Here is a 16228-nt window from a genome sequence, read left to right as displayed (position 1 = left end):
CATATTCACTATTCCATACAAATACTCACTTAACTAATTAATAAGTTATATAGACTTTCAAATAGCTGGTAATCAACTTATGTAGTAGTTTATTCAACAAAAGATATAGATATTCACACTGTTTAATCACTATCCAATATATTTAGAAAAATACTTTAAATTAGTCACTTAGACAGTCAATCACAGTGCTACTAAATCCTCCATCCATCCAGACTCTTAAACATCCACTCAGTCTTCAATGCACATTGATATATATATAATACTTATTTAAATATCAAAACAAACCACATTCACTGGATGATGTCATCCGTGATGTCATCAGTGATGTCACTGACCATGTCATGAATGATGTAATATGTGACATCATCAGTAGTGGATTGCGGGTGCCCTAGTTATAGTTAGTACAACTAACTGTATCGGAAGAATTTCAATGGTTTTGTACCAGTGAAATGTCCAGCTAACTATAACACCCCTAAAACCTATGTTTTTTTCAGTGAATACACTCGAGACAGCAGAACAGAAATGCCTAGTCAAGAACAGGGAAGATCGGACACATAAAAATAAGGCCTCTCAATCCAAACCTGATAAACATAATGATGGCACGCCCAGAATGATCACTGGCTACAGCACATATCATTCTAATCTGCGCAAGATCCTCTACAAATACTGGCAGATAGTGCGCACTGACCCCACCATAGGGGCCTCTTGTGCCAAACTCCCCCAACTGACTTTCAGAAGGGCTAAGTCCATGAAACAGAAACTAGTAACAACAGCACCCTCACGTGAAAAAGGTCCCACCTGGCTAAAATCCCAAACAGGCTTCTACAAGTGAGTAAATGCAAGGCCTGTAGACATGGCACCAACACAAAGACAGTTCCCTTACCTCTTAGAAAGACACCACTGGAAATCAGGGAGCACTTTACGTGCAAAACGGATTTTGCTGTATATGTTTTGGTTTGCACTTGCAAAAAACTCTATGTATGGAGCACAGTTCACCCAGCACATGTGAAGATCCTTCAACACCTACGGGCTATAGCCAACGACTATCCCGCATACCCAGTGGCCCGAGGCATCAACATACAGCATGGAGGGAAAACAGAAGACCTGACATAATTTGTCATTGACAGTGTCAAAAAGAACGCTAGGGAAGGTAACCGTCAACTGGCATTAAGAAGATTAGAGTCCAGATATATTATTCTTCTGGACAGCGAAGCACCGAACGGCCTGAATGCTGATGAGTCAATAAGTGTCCACCTCTAACTTGCACTCATACCTCTGAAACACAGTATAGCAGCACCCTCCCAATCCCTGACCTGCTCCCCCCTAACATCCATCTCAAATGTATATACACCCAACACCAAACAAACCCCTCTTTACCTTCCACGTAACCCCTTCCAAATTTTCACTTTTCAAAATTTGGATATTCATGCACATTATATACAAAGTACCAGAGACCGCAACTACACAACCACGAGCACTCCCAATGGGCGTCCCTAATGGCATCACAGACCCGTGGGCCATAGTTGCTGTAATCCTCCACTGATATTTGTGGAATCTTCCAGCAACATATTAGTATAATCCAGGAATACTATACTAGTAAGACACAAGACACCTGTGGGCTCGCATACACAAACAAACATATGAGCAATGAAATGTTACCCATACATAAAATCGAGTTGGCATGTGGTATGTTATATATTTATTTATTTAACACACATTTGTTTTGTCACAGTATAGGTGTGTATACAGGTTTGTGCCTTATCTAACAAATGTGTGTACGTTTATATTTAAATGATTTGGTTTCTCCTAACAATACAAACTAATTAATGAAATAACAATGGGTCAGAAGAGTTAGAACTATCTAGAAAAACTGTGTTATCTAAACAAGGGTACAATCACGAAATCCACAGAGAGTAATTCGTGGTGAAAAAATATTTCCCATCAGATACCCATCCTGTACAGCCCTACATCATTTGGGATCCTTCACCCGAAGGAAGTGGTAGACATCCACTATGGATTAGGTAGACTGTAGCCTAATCTGGTAAGAGGAAACTAAAATGTAGTGGCTAGATTGAGTGGCATCAGGGGGTAATCCGACTAGCAGTGTAAGAAATAGTGACAAGGTAACATTGCTATGTGCAAACTAGATGATTAAGATTGGGTTGTGGAAGTGGAAAAGGACACTAAGACAGCCTAGACGGATGTCCGGAGTACCGACGGACAGAGCGGTGCTCCATTTTTACCTGAGCTGTAGCCAGGTGAGGTGGAGAGTGTATTCCCCACAAATTGGATGATATGAACTTCTTTTATTTTCTTTACTTTTTCACACTAAGCAGTAGCATTACATTAAGGTCCTGATGAAGCAGGAGGAGATCGTTTGACTCTACACCAACTGCAGAAACATGTCGACCTACAATCCATCTCAGTAGTCATTTGTTGAACACTACTTTGCACTGTTTTTATCCTTGGGTGTGGATAGGATCCTATTAAAATTGTTCCTTTTCCACTTCCACAACCCAATCTTAATCATCTAGTTTGCACATAGCACTGTTGCTTTGTCACTATTTCTTGCACTGCTAGTCGGATTACCCCCTGATGCCACTCAATCTCGCCACTACATTTTAGTTTCCTTTTACCAGATTAGGCTACAGTCTACCTAATCCATAGTGGATGTCTACCACTTCCTTCGGGTGAAGGATCCCAAATGATGTAGGGCGGTACAGGATGGGTATCTGATGGGAAATATTTTTTCACCACGAATTACTCTCTGTGGATTTCGTGATTGTACCCTTGTTTAGATAACACCGTTTTTCTAGATAGTTCTAACTCTTCTGACCCATTGTTATTTCATTAATTAGTTTTTAACACGTTAGGGATGATAGCAATGCTTGGTCAATAAACATTCCCTCTTGACCCCATTTGTTTATATATATTCTCCTAACAATATCCTTTGAATTGGAAGAAACACTGCACAAACTCACCATGACCAGCATTTTTCTGTTGTAGGTATTTCTTCCATTGCCTTGGTCGTGAAGTCGGTAACCATGACAATTCACTTTAGTTTACACCATTTTGTCTATAATGCACGGCACAGTAGTGAGTAGCGATGTTGTGAGCAAGGCGGACACGTCCGCCGAAACTCGTCGTCTATCACGAAAGGAATAAACATGTATCCTTGATAGCACCGCAACCCACGGAGTCAGCGCCTGTTTTTTCATTGTTCAAACCAGGATTGGCAACAATATATATATATATATATTTTTTTTTTCACCCAATCCACTCACAAACTCCTTTGTCGGGAAAAAGACTGACATGGTCCCAAGATTCAGTGCCGATGTTTATTCATTCAAGCAAACCGCCATTACGCATTTCGGCCTCATCTGCCTTGATCATATATATATTTATATATATTCACTGAAAAAACCATAGGTTATAGACCATATATAGTTAGGAATTCACATTTACAAAACCTTATTTTACTCACACAAAACCATTGAAATTCCATATATAGTTAGTTGCACTAACTATATATCGCGCACCCGCAATCCACTGCTGATGATGTCACATATTACATCATTCATGACATGGTCAGTGACATCACTGATGACATCTCAAATGACATCACTGATGACATCTCAAATGACATCACTGATGACATCACTGATGACATCTCATTTGACATTACTGATCACATCACTGATGATATCATTCATGTGATAATACGATGAACCTCTTCAGACTCTAATATAACCTTAGATACAATCAGTGTAAACAGACACTCACAGACTGTCACTCATCCATGGAGTTACTCACACACCTAGTCAGTCATGCAAAGAATCAATCACACCTCCATTTCCTCAACTATACAGTTATACAAACTTTACTTATTCAAGCATATACTAACACATATTTACTCTCTTATACAATCCCTGATACAAGTTCACAATGATCCATACAGCCACTCACACATTCACTGGCTCTTATGCACAGTTATTTATATATGTCAACTCTCACATGTACTGTGTTTTACATATGTACTTACTTTGACATGTAGCACTGAGATATCCATTCACTCACCAATACACTCATGCACACAGTCAACCGCCCATACAGCTGTTTCCACATGCACTTTTGAAACCATACATCTAGTGAATCAACTGCTCACACATCTATGCACAGAGTCATACACCTCCCAGCCACCCCCACACACACTCAGTCTCCCATACAAATACTTGGGCAACCAATCAATAACCCATATAGTTACTCATATAGCTACTTATCAACACATGCAACAGTTTACAGAACAACAGACATAATGATGCACAAATTAAGACAGTTTAGTCACTAACCCATGCACTCAGTGAGACACATTTAATCACTCACTCATACAGTCAGTCATGCACCTACTAAATCCTTCATCCAGACACTTATACATCCACTCATTCTTCAATATGTAAGACATATTTTAACTTTACAGAAACATACAGTCACTGGATGTTGTCATCAGTGATGTCATTTGAGATGTCATCAGTGATGTCATCAGTGATGTCACTGACCATGTCATGAATGATGTAATATGTGACATCATCAGCAGTGGATTGCGGGTGCGCGATATATAGTTAGTGCAACTAACTATATATGGAATTTCAATGGTTTTGTGTGAGTAAAATAAGGTTTTGTAAATGCGAATTCCTAACTATATATGGTCTATAACCTATGGTTTTTTCAGTGAATTTTCAAGGTTTTGTAAATGCTAATTCCTAACTATATATGGTCTATAACCTATGGTTTTTTCAGTGAATTTTCAAGGTTTTGTAAATGCTAATTCCTAACTATATATGGTCTATAGCCTATGGTTTTTTCAGTGAATATATATATATACATACATATATAAACATATATCATCTGTATATCTATATAAATACAAACATAAATGCATGCATACATATACTTATATGCATACAGATGCATGTTATTTACATGAAAGTTGAAAAAACACTAATAAAAGCAAAGCTAAAAAGCCACCTCATTACAAACAGAATGGCTTTAACTTAAACGAGGGCGAGATCTATTGCATTTTCAATGCTTGTTTACTTTGGTTCCATCAAGAAGGCATTCAGATGTGTCACACATTTGCCATAAATTCTGAATGTTAGCACTCTAGTTGCACATTAGATCACTGTAGTAAAGCTACTGCTCACCAGGGACGTCTGCTGCTGGTATTCAAAGTGCATGTTTCAGTCTGCATGTCAGAATTTTTTTAATGAAATAGAAGAGGATTTGAGAAGTCACTCAAAATGATCCCTAATTTTTCTTTCTGAAGCACTAATCATACTTTCTATGGCAAAATTAACCCCCTCATGTTGTTCCTTTTGAAATTGAGTGTTTTCAGACTTACCACTTCATTCCAATCAAGATGGCTTCTGGTGTGCCATACTTTTGTCATAAGTAAGACTGTTAGCGCTCTAGTTGTTCTTTGGAACACTCTGGGACATTCTGTCATTGGGCTATACTTGGGGTACATCTGGGTGATATTTGGGCTACATTTAGGCTCTTTTGTCTCTGGTGGCCATCTTGGGAGACTGTATGTCAGAATTTTTTAATGAAATTGAAGAGGGTTTGAGAAGTCACTCAAAATTTGCCCTAATTTTTCTTTCTGCAGCATTAATCATAATTCATATGGCAAAATATACCCCCTCATTTTGTTCCTTTTTAAAATAAATGTTTTAAGAGTTACCGCTTTATTCCAATCAAGATGGCTTCAGGTGTGCCATACCTTTGTAATAAGTAGGACTGTTAGCGCTCTAGTTGTTCTTTAGAACACTCTGGGACATTCTGTCATTGGGCTATACTTGGGCTACATCTGGGTGATATTTGGGCTACATTTGGGCTCTTTTGTCTCTGGTGGCCATTTTGGGAGACTGCATGTCAGAATGTTTTAATGAAATAGAAAAGGATTTGAGAAGTCACTCAAAATGTGCCCTAATTTTTCATTCTGCAGCACTAATCATACTTTCTATGGCAAAATATACCCCCTCATGTTGTTTCTTTTTAAATTAAATGTTTTAAGAGTTACCACTTTATTCCAATCAAGATGGCTTCAGGTGTGCCATACCTTTGTAATAAGTAGGACTGTTAGCGCTCTAGTTGTTCTTTAGAACACTCTAGGAGGCTGCAGTAGAACACAAAGGAATCAACTGACAGTCTCTGTCCTTGTTGGATGTACATGTTTTACTGAGAATGTCAGACTTCATTTTCACATGACTGAGAAAGATATGTGAATTTACAGAAAATATGCTTTCAGTTTAGCTTATAGATCCCCTTCCAAACCACTGTGGGAAAATCATGAGATATTAGTTTTCTTTCAAACAATATTCATGATATCACAGCAGAAGGTTTTTTCACATGGTAAAATCACCTTAGAACCCATCACAATTCCTAAAACTAGTATGGTACCATCAACAAATGATTTATAATGTAACTAAAGTCCTAAAACCCTCTATTAACTACAATGCTTTTTAATGAGGTGCTATCATGTATATTGGTCCCAAGATGGCTGCCAACACTTCTTGGATGAAGTGCTGACAGCCAATCAGATCAGATGTGTGGTTAGGCTCCGCCCAGATATATATCTTTTTTTGAACCTAAATTACTCAAAATCCACTGGAGCACATATATTGAGACCTAGCAAAGGCACATCGGGCTAACAGTCCCTACAATTTTGCCAAGTTTCGTACAAATCCATTCAGCCGTTCGAGCTAAAAGTGAGGCCAACCTCCCTATGGAAATTAACATGGGAAAAACGCGTTTTGGGACCCCCCTTTTTTCTCGGCCCCCCTTGATGAAACCCCCCCAAATTGTCAGGGGCTGCTCAGAAACAAAATGTTCCATTTTCCTGAAAATTTCAGCCAATTCCGTCCACAAACGCCAAAGTAATTAGACATAGAATTTTCAAAAATCCCATAGAGAAAAAATCCTAACTATATATACCTACTGGCGACCGCCAGTAGGTAATATATATATATATATATATATATATATATCAAAGCTCCAAAGATCCTGAGAATGCCCAGCCGGGTCACAGGAAAGAAAAAGCACTCGCAAGCACGGCACGGCTCGTTTTCACAGGGCAAGTTTATTAAAGACAGACGCGTTTCGGGAGAGCCCTCCCTTTCTCAATGGTTTCATCTTACAAGACGGGCGCAGCGCCATTACGTATGTTTACAAACTCATATGAAAACAAACAAAGGACTGATACTTTTTCGCAGCAAGGGGCGCCATCTTAGAATGTGCTAATTCGACATGTGTTATACTGTTTTGCTTATCAGAAAACCACAAACAAAAACAAAATAATGCCATGTATCGGCTATCCTATTGTCATAAAGAAAAACCCCAATACTATTCCTATATAGTGTATCACAAGGCTAAGACAATAACAGGATGTTGGAAACTGACCAACCTACGACATGAACACCGTGATTGCAATGTAAACAGGTCGGATAAATCTTGCCGTGGATCGGCAATTGCAGCCCCTAAGTGGACTGCAAAACATACAGTGTGGTTAACTATTTAAGCACATCCTCCAGTATAATCTCAGTGGTGATGAAAGCATCCATCACACAACAGAAACAAAGAACAAAAACAAAAAACACTCAGAACAATTCCAGTAAATCTAAGCACAAATCAACAGAATGTCAAGTCTATGTTGGAAATTCAGTACTTAACTTGACGGAGAGTCATAGCACAAAACTGCACATGTTTTCAACCCAAGTGAGAGGCCAGTTCCTCTCCCATATTTAAGCCTCCAGGTGCTTTCGTCTCAAGGTCGATGATATACCGGGACTCAAGTCTCCTGAGTGCAAGTAGTCTATTACCTCCTCTAGGATTTTCCTCGACTCGGTCCAGGCAAAAATACCTGAGAAGGTTTCTATCACTGTTGTGTTTTAAGGAGAAATGACGGGCCACTGGATAAGTGATGTCCTTATTCACAATGGCCCGCATGTGTTCCAAAATTCTCAACTTAACAGGATTGATGGTACTCCCAACATACTGTAACTGACAGGGGCACATTAGGCAATAGACAACAAAGTCAGACTGACATGACATAAACTTTGCTATTTTCCTACCATTCTTTTTACCCGGGACTTGGTATGTTAAAGTCCTTCTACTTGAAGCACAGGCTTTGCATTTTCCACAAGGAAAAAAGCCTTTGGCGTCTTTCAGGGTTCCTAATGGTTTTTTCATAGGTGGTAAGTAGCTGTGAACCATTTGGTCTCTGAGGGATCTGGCCTTTCTGAATGTTATCAGTGGGGTGTTGGGAATGTCCGGCCCTACGATCTGATCCGATTTTAAAATGTGCCAGTGTTTGGACAGAATAGATCGCAGTTTAAATGAGTCGGCAGCATATGGTGTTATAATGCGAAATTTACCTTCAGTATCAGGGCCTTGTTCCTTGGCAAAAAGACTAGCACGTGGTATTTTTCTGACCCTGTTTAGGGTGTTTTGCAAAAGGGAAAAGCGGTAACCTCTTGTTAGGAATCGTTCCATGCATTCACCAGCTGCTTTCTCGAAGTGAGTGTTATGGCTGCAATTACGTTTTAACCGCAAAAACTCCCCGTACGGGATGTTATTAATTAGTTTACGGGGATGACCGCTAGAAGCGTGTAAAACGCTATTGCCGGCCGTAGGCTTTCGGTAAAGTTGCGTGCAGATACGTCCCTCACTTACACTAACTTCTAGGTCTAGATAGTTGACCCTGTCCCTACTGATTTCACTGGTAAACCTCAGATGGTATTCATTTTCGTTGAGCAGTTGGATATATTGGTTAGCTTCCTCAACCGTACCATTCCACACCAGGAACAGATCGTCTATGTATCTGCTCCAGGTGACCACCCTGGTGTTCCAGGTGGCCAGTCTGGGGGCCCAGGCTACCTGCTCCTCCCACCAGCCGACGAAGAGATTCGCGTAGCTGGGGGCGAAGCAGGAACCCATGGCCGTACCAGAGAGTTGGCGGTACATAGTATCCTGGAAGAGAAAGATGTTATTACGCAGGCAGAATGAAATAAGTTCCAAAAGCATCTTATTATGCATCGCATATTTGAGTTCTTTTTTGTTGAGGAAGTATTCCACTGCCTGTAACCCCTGTTCGTGGTCAATACAAGTATATAAACTTGTTATATCCATGGTAATCAGGATGTAAGATGATTGCCACTCCAACTGTTCCACCTTTTCAATGAAATCAGTAGTGTCTCTGATATATGATCTGAGGGACAGTACGAAGTTGAACAAGTGGTGATCCAGGAATTTGGACAGATTTTCAGTCAATCCTCCTATGGATGAAATAATTGGTCTACCTGGAGGTTCCTTGATATCCTTGTGAACCTTAGGTAGGTGGTAGAAGCAAGGTAATACAGGATTCGTAGTTTTTAGAAACAGATATTCCTCCAGCGTTAGCATTTGTTTATCATACCACTTCTTCAGTAAGGTATGAAGATCGTTGATGCTGTTGAGATATTCTTGTTTTTTAATCACAGCATAACATGAAGTATCCTGAAGCTGGCGTGTGGCTTCTGCGATGTATTTTGGCCTTGACATGATTACAATGTTGCCTCCCTTATCTGAGGGTTTGCATACAATGTTCTTGTCCTCCATAAGTGAGTTAATGGCATGTTGTTGCTCCTTAGTGGTATTGAATTGCGTCTTCTGGTTGCTTTCGGTATTTCTTAGAGACATCAGATCCCTGATGACCACATCCGAAAAGACGTCGATAGGATCCACTGGTAATTGGGGCACAAATTTAGAAGCCAACTTAAAATCACTCTTTGGTGCAACCTGATCTATGTCGACATTGGCCAGTCTTTGTGTGAGTGTATTTTCTACCAGACTGGCTTCCAAGTCGCCTTCTCTTCTCAGATTGTGTAATACTTTGCAGGCTGTCAGGTCATTGACTGTGAGGAGGTCCGTTGCATTACGATTCAATCTGAGTTGTTGAACTTCTTTCGCTGTGGGCTTGGTTTTGTGAAATTTGTGAAGTTTGACTTTCCGAATAAATTTGTACAAGTCAATACGCGTTTGCGTATATTCCATGTTCCTATTCGGACAAAAAGTGAGTCCTAGCTTTAACACAGACTCTTCAGTTGGCGTGAGGTGTCTTTCGGAGAGATTAACGATGGTGAGTTGTTCTGACGGATTCACCATCTTCCTCTTCTTTGACTCCTGGTAACCCTGGCTGTCGGTTTGGTCTGGTTGGTGCCTCTGCCTTTTCCCTTTTCCTTTCCAACCTCCCCGTCGGGTTTGTCGGCCACTTCTGGTGGCTTGTTCTTGCCGTCCCTTAGCCAACTTTCTTGGATGACCGTGAACTCCTGTTGAAAAGGGGTCTGTTCAGCCACTGCCTCAAATGTAGATGCCGCGCCAGATGTTTCTTCACCTGACAGTTCACTGGCATTAACGTCGGAGTCTGATGTTTCCACTCTCGTTGCGACGTTTGATTTGGGCAGTTGTCTTTTTCTTGCCACCTCCTTACGTGGCTGATCATATTTCTTTGAGAAAGTCAGAACCCTTCCCATGGCATAGTCCCGCTCATCTCGGTCAAACTTTTCTTGTTTCCGTTGTTTGATTTTCGTTTCATATTTTTGGAGTCTTTTCTTCATGTTAGCCCTCAACGTTTCTTGCTCCTCTTTGTCAGTATTTTGTGCTATGACAGATTCCAATTCTTCAATTTCTTTAACCACTTTGTCGCGATCACTCCAAGCAAACTGGATTAAGATCTCCAGCATGCCTTTACATGAACTTGCTATGTGGGCCGCCCAGGCTTCTAGTAGGAGGGGGTCTGGGTTTTCGTATGCAGGGACGGTAAAAATTCTCAAACCTCTAGGTACTCTCTGTACCTCGATGTAACCCTGCAAAGATGTGCCCTCCCACCATTTACGCAATTCGCGTTCATATAGTTTTTCCAACTTCTGGAACTGCGTTGTCAGGGCATTAGGGGTGGTCACATTAGTGGTACGTGCTGGTTTGGAAATGTCCGGGTTTTTGTTTTTGAACATGCCCCCAGCTGCGTCTCTGCGCTCTGACATATTAAACATGTCGCAATCAGTTGTCTTGTGTCTCAATTAGAGCCTGGTCCCAGGATCCAATGAGTTGCCCTGCTGTGAGTCTACTGCCGGCTTTCGCTAAGCCACCTGTCAAGACGCTCAACTTAAACAGTCAAATTGGGATTGTAATTGTAGAGACGGCTTACCGCTTCGTGGGTCTGCCGGTTGGCTGCAATCCCTTGCGCTGTTCAGGTCCGGAGTATATATATATATATATATATATATATATATTCAAAACACCGCAGGAACCCTTTTGGAATCAGCCACACACGAACTCTTTGTTGAACTCCTTTTATTTCCCAAAACCTTGCCAGCAGGGTTTCAAGGTGACGCTCTCCAACTAGTAAAACTGCCAAATGCATTTCAAGAGCAAGAGGCTCTCTTCGTCAGTGGCCAAATGTCATCAGGTGCTGGAGCACTCCCCATATGTATTCAGTCCCCGCCCCTTCTGGGCGTCTGCAATCGCTTGCGTTTCTGGGATCTGTAGTCCTTGATTGACAGGTAGGAGCGCTCGCAGCGAAATGGATGCAAATATTTTCCCCAGTGCAAAGATGTGCCCTCCCACCATTTACGCAATTCGCGTTCATATAGTTTTTCCAACTTCTGGAACTGCGTTGTCAGGGCATTAGGGGTGGTCACATTAGTGGTACGTGCTGGTTTGGAAATGTCCGGGTTTTTGTTTTTGAACATGCCCCCAGCTGCGTCTCTGCGCTCTGACATATTAAACATGTCGCAATCAGTTGTCTTGTGTCTCAATTAGAGCCTGGTCCCAGGATCCAATGAGTTGCCCTGCTGTGAGTCTACTGCCGGCTTTCGCTAAGCCACCTGTCAAGACGCTCAACTTAAACAGTCAAATTGGGATTGTAATTGTAGAGACGGCTTACCGCTTCGTGGGTCTGCCGGTTGGCTGCAATCCCTTGCGCTGTTCAGGTCCGGAGTATATATATATATATATATATATATATATATATATATATATATATATATATATATATATATATATATATATATATATATTTATTACATAATGATGTTTTACGACAAGACTCTGGTAGATTGCTAAGAAGAGATTCTAGCAAGATTTGTTACAGTGCAAATCTTCTCCCCCTAGGGGTTGTCAGATGCATTAACACCAACATTTTTCCTTTCGAAGGTAACCTGAACCATTTCATGTAACAAAATATCGTTCTGTACGTTTTAATGCAGAGGAATAACAAAATATCCTTAAATATCTGTTGAGTTTAACATATGATTTTACCAATCAATATGCCAGGCCAAATTTGTTTATCATAATAAACAGATCAGTCCTATGGCAACAGAAATATTTTTTCCAAGTTTACCTATCAGGTCTGTTGCGGTTATTATTGGCTTATAACCATAACAAACTGAAATTTCCTGTACTGAGAATATGTTTTCCCAAAAGGCAAACATCAGGCATACAGTCTAAAAATTACATAGTATACAAAATTACAGCTGTCAAAACAAAATATAATCACTGCTAAGATGGGTGAACAAAAATTCTGACAGCACAAATTATATATACCAAAGGTTTGTAGGCGAGGGACCCAGCACCTAATCCCTTGCCTACTGTGATAATCAGGGAGATTCCATGTAACAAAATACCTATCTGTAGGCTTTAATAAAGTGGAATAATAATCTACCCTTAAAAGCCTATATATTTTAACGTTTTTCACAATCAATACGTCAGGCCTACTGACCTGATTGTAACTTTTCATGATAAAAATCAGGCCTATAAGCAATATCATTGGTTTTTCACCATAAGCAACTTAGACCTACTATGACGGTTCATAAGCCTTCCAATAAGGTAACTCATAGGTATACCATAATAAAATTACAAATATGTACAAAATGCAATTGTCAAAACAATATAAAATATTTACAAATAAAGCCTAATGATTACCGTAGCGCAAAGTGTCTATCCCCATGGTTTGTTCAGGAGGGTCACCAACACCAAAACCTTTGCCTGCTAAATATATATGAGAGTTTTCATGTAGCATGGGGTAATGGTTCCATTTAGAGGCTATTGAAAGGAAGAGTTTCTTCTTAAATCTTCTTTTTAAATCTAGTTTTTCTTGTGTCTATCTCTGTTAAGTGGTCATGAAGACAACCATCACTTTTCTACGTATATAAAAAAACATTTCTCTATATCACAGAGCGGTGCCCCATTTTTCCTGAGCCGTTGCCAGGTGAGGTGCAGCACGTTCCTCTCGCATCTGAGGTGGGATTGAGGTTAACTTTGGTTCCTAGAGAGGTCTAGTGGAACCCACACGACGAGAAGTTTATTTGCAGATATTTGTAGTACCTGATGACTTATACTAATTGTAGCACTGTGGTCTTGATTTTCTGTCTATGTTTTGTCTGTGTCCTGATGGTTCCTACATCTGGATTTCCTCTATCTACACAGGAGGACTGCCAGGAGTGAGCAGGTGATATTTGTATCATTTTCTGTGTTCACTATATTTAGTTTGAAGCAGTAGCAAATAATAAGTAGGTCCTGATGAAGCGGTAGATACCTGTATGGATCTGTAATACGCGCAGAAACATGTCGACCACAACATCTTGTCAGCAGCTATTTGTTTAACCTACTGACCATTTGCACTCAGTTGTTTTTATTCCTTTGGAAGTAGACGGCTCCAGAATAAAGTGTCATTTGCGTTCACTCTCCAATTTTAAAGAGCACTTTTCTTTCTTTTTTCACTATCTTTTTTGCACTGCTTACAGTTACCAACACATACCAGCCACTAACTCCCTGAGTCCTAATATCAACAGGGTTAGCCATCTCATTTCAATATCTATTGAGGTGGCCACAACATGGACTCCTCCACTCTGTGAAGTGGTTCACATGATGAAAGGGCGGTATAGGACGAGTAACTGATGGATATTCTTTCACACCGTGCAATATCCTGTTGTGTGCCTTGGTAACATACTTTGGGGACACATAGAACCATCAAGACACTCATAGACTTCTTGTAGACCCACAGTTATTATTTTTGTGGTTTTCATATTCTGTTAGGGGCTATAACTGTGCTTTGGTCTTAAAATATTCCCTTGGACCCTCAACCCACCCGTTTGTTATTATTGTAATGGTTCAGTCCACATCAGTTTCTGGCTCTCATGTCTCTTGCCCTATGAAAGGCTGCATTTTCTGATCACATTGTGTACATTCACCTACATTCACCTGAAAAGTAGTGTGCTTCAATGTCAGGGCTGATTGGCCAGTCCTTTAGTATAGACTTTTCTCCTTTTATATTTTACCTTTCATTTATTTGCTTCGCCTGTTTTTATTTGAATGGTTCTGCAGCTCTCCAGCCAGTACTAATGAGTCGCCTACTTGCAGCTCATTTCATCTGTAGTAGGATTTTTCTCACATAGCTACTTCCTCCAAACTAGGAGACCATTATGGAATGCTGTTGTCCATAGTGTATCATTGTTTTACCATTCCAAGCTGGCGAACATGTTTGTTCTATGTGTGGCGTCCCTGCTTGAACTTTAAAAAACAATAGACTATTTGCATTACCGTTGCAAGATGGACACCCACTGCTATGTTTAGTTTCATTATTGCAAACATATACTTGCTGTGTTTAGGTGGCAGTATGTTTTTTTTTTGTACTTCTATTTTAATTTATCTTACATATGTTATTGAGTGTGTGTGTGTTTTATTGCGGTTGGGTGAATGCAAGAATGAGTCAATGGATGCATGAGTGCAAAGATGAGTGACAGACTGCATATAGTATGACTTATTAAGCACCCAAACTCATCAATGACAAAAAGGCACTTTCATACATAAGCCAGGACTATTGGCATTGCCAATGCCTACTCCGCTAGCGTGCTATCTCACCCTCTGACTTTCGGAGGCAAATTAATGGAAACAGTTGCTTGGACTGCTCCAAAATACTTGATTCTTATCTGACACCTGCGAAAATATACCTATCACCAGAATGTGTAACATAACTGCTGCTGGCTGCCTGAATCTTCTTCATGGGTAACCCTTTTACATTATTAGGCTAGTCACAAGTTCTTGCCCCTTTAATAGCTTATAACCTAGTTTGGGTATTAAGGAAGATCTGGGCTCTTTGTGAGCATGTAATCACACTGTCTGACCCAGACTCTAAATATTAGAACATTTCAAAACTAGAACAAAGTGGCAAATGATTGTTAAAGGATCTGCAGGATTTGTTGGTGAAATCGATGTCTCAGCCTCTAGAGAGTCTAGAGAGTCTGCATATCTTTGATATTAAGGTGATCTTTCTCATGCTCCACCCATAGATGTAGAGGAACTATACAATTCTTCTTCAAATTTACCTTCCCTTGGTGAACCCCTTGGGACTGTTTGATGTTATATTTCAAGAGGTAGTCATACTAAACATATAACCTAGAATCACTGAAGTCACTCATGTAGCTAAAATTGTATACCTCAATAGAAATTTAACATTATAAGCATGTTATACCTCGCTGGTGGTTTCCACAAATAATCTTAATGTTTGCTGCTGGGGCCTGCGAAACTTACCTTTTCTGTTAGCCTAAGTCAATTAATTTTTGTTAGTAGTTCTTTATCTTCATTAATCTGTCTGTGCTATTTGCTTAACCTCAAATTCACTTTTAATATTTGCCTGTTTACATTATTATTTCAGGGCATATCCAACCTGTAGATGTCTGCACATTCAGTGCTAATGACAGACTACTCCGCTTTGGTTTCTCATCCATGTTCGGTTTTGGTAGTAGGGCTCTAGCCCTGGCAGAAAAGAATCGATGGATGCCATCGAGCCGGAGGACAGACTTTGCTGTACTTCGAACTCTAGCAAAGCTCAAGTAAGGCAATGATTTGTCATGTGGGTGAAATGTTTTTCCTTGAATGAAACAATTTTTTAACACTAATACAAGGTTGTTGATTCTGATTTAAATTACGTATGTTCGTGTAGGTCAAATACATTAAATTTTTCAAAAGTACATTTTTATTTTATATTTTCAAAAACGATGAACCACTTTACAATGCACTACAGCAGACCAGAGCAATAGGAGCACATGAGTTCAAACCTGTTGCATAATCACCTCCCATCACACTTTTAGCCTCTTTAAACCTAAACTTCCCCAAAAGCCTGCAGAACACCTAAAGC

The 16228-nt window shown here is 40.1% G+C and overlaps 1 protein-coding gene across 1 annotated transcript in view; it reads left to right on the top strand.

The window, feature by feature from the left end:
• Positions 1-16228, top strand: part of CERKL (CERK like autophagy regulator) — a 593964-nt gene that overhangs the window by 324300 nt on the left and 253436 nt on the right. Inside the window, exon 7 of the mRNA XM_086956224.1 lies at positions 15746-15923. Coding sequence (XP_086812350.1) covers positions 15746-15923 — 178 coding nt within the window. The remainder of the gene's footprint in view (positions 1-15745; positions 15924-16228) is intronic.

The sequence above is a fragment of the Lissotriton vulgaris genome, chromosome 2_1, assembly GCF_964263255.1.
Source record: "Lissotriton vulgaris chromosome 2_1, aLisVul1.2, whole genome shotgun sequence".
Taxonomy (NCBI): Eukaryota; Metazoa; Chordata; class Amphibia; order Caudata; family Salamandridae; genus Lissotriton; species Lissotriton vulgaris.
This window is presented reverse-complemented; position numbering and strand designations above follow the sequence as displayed.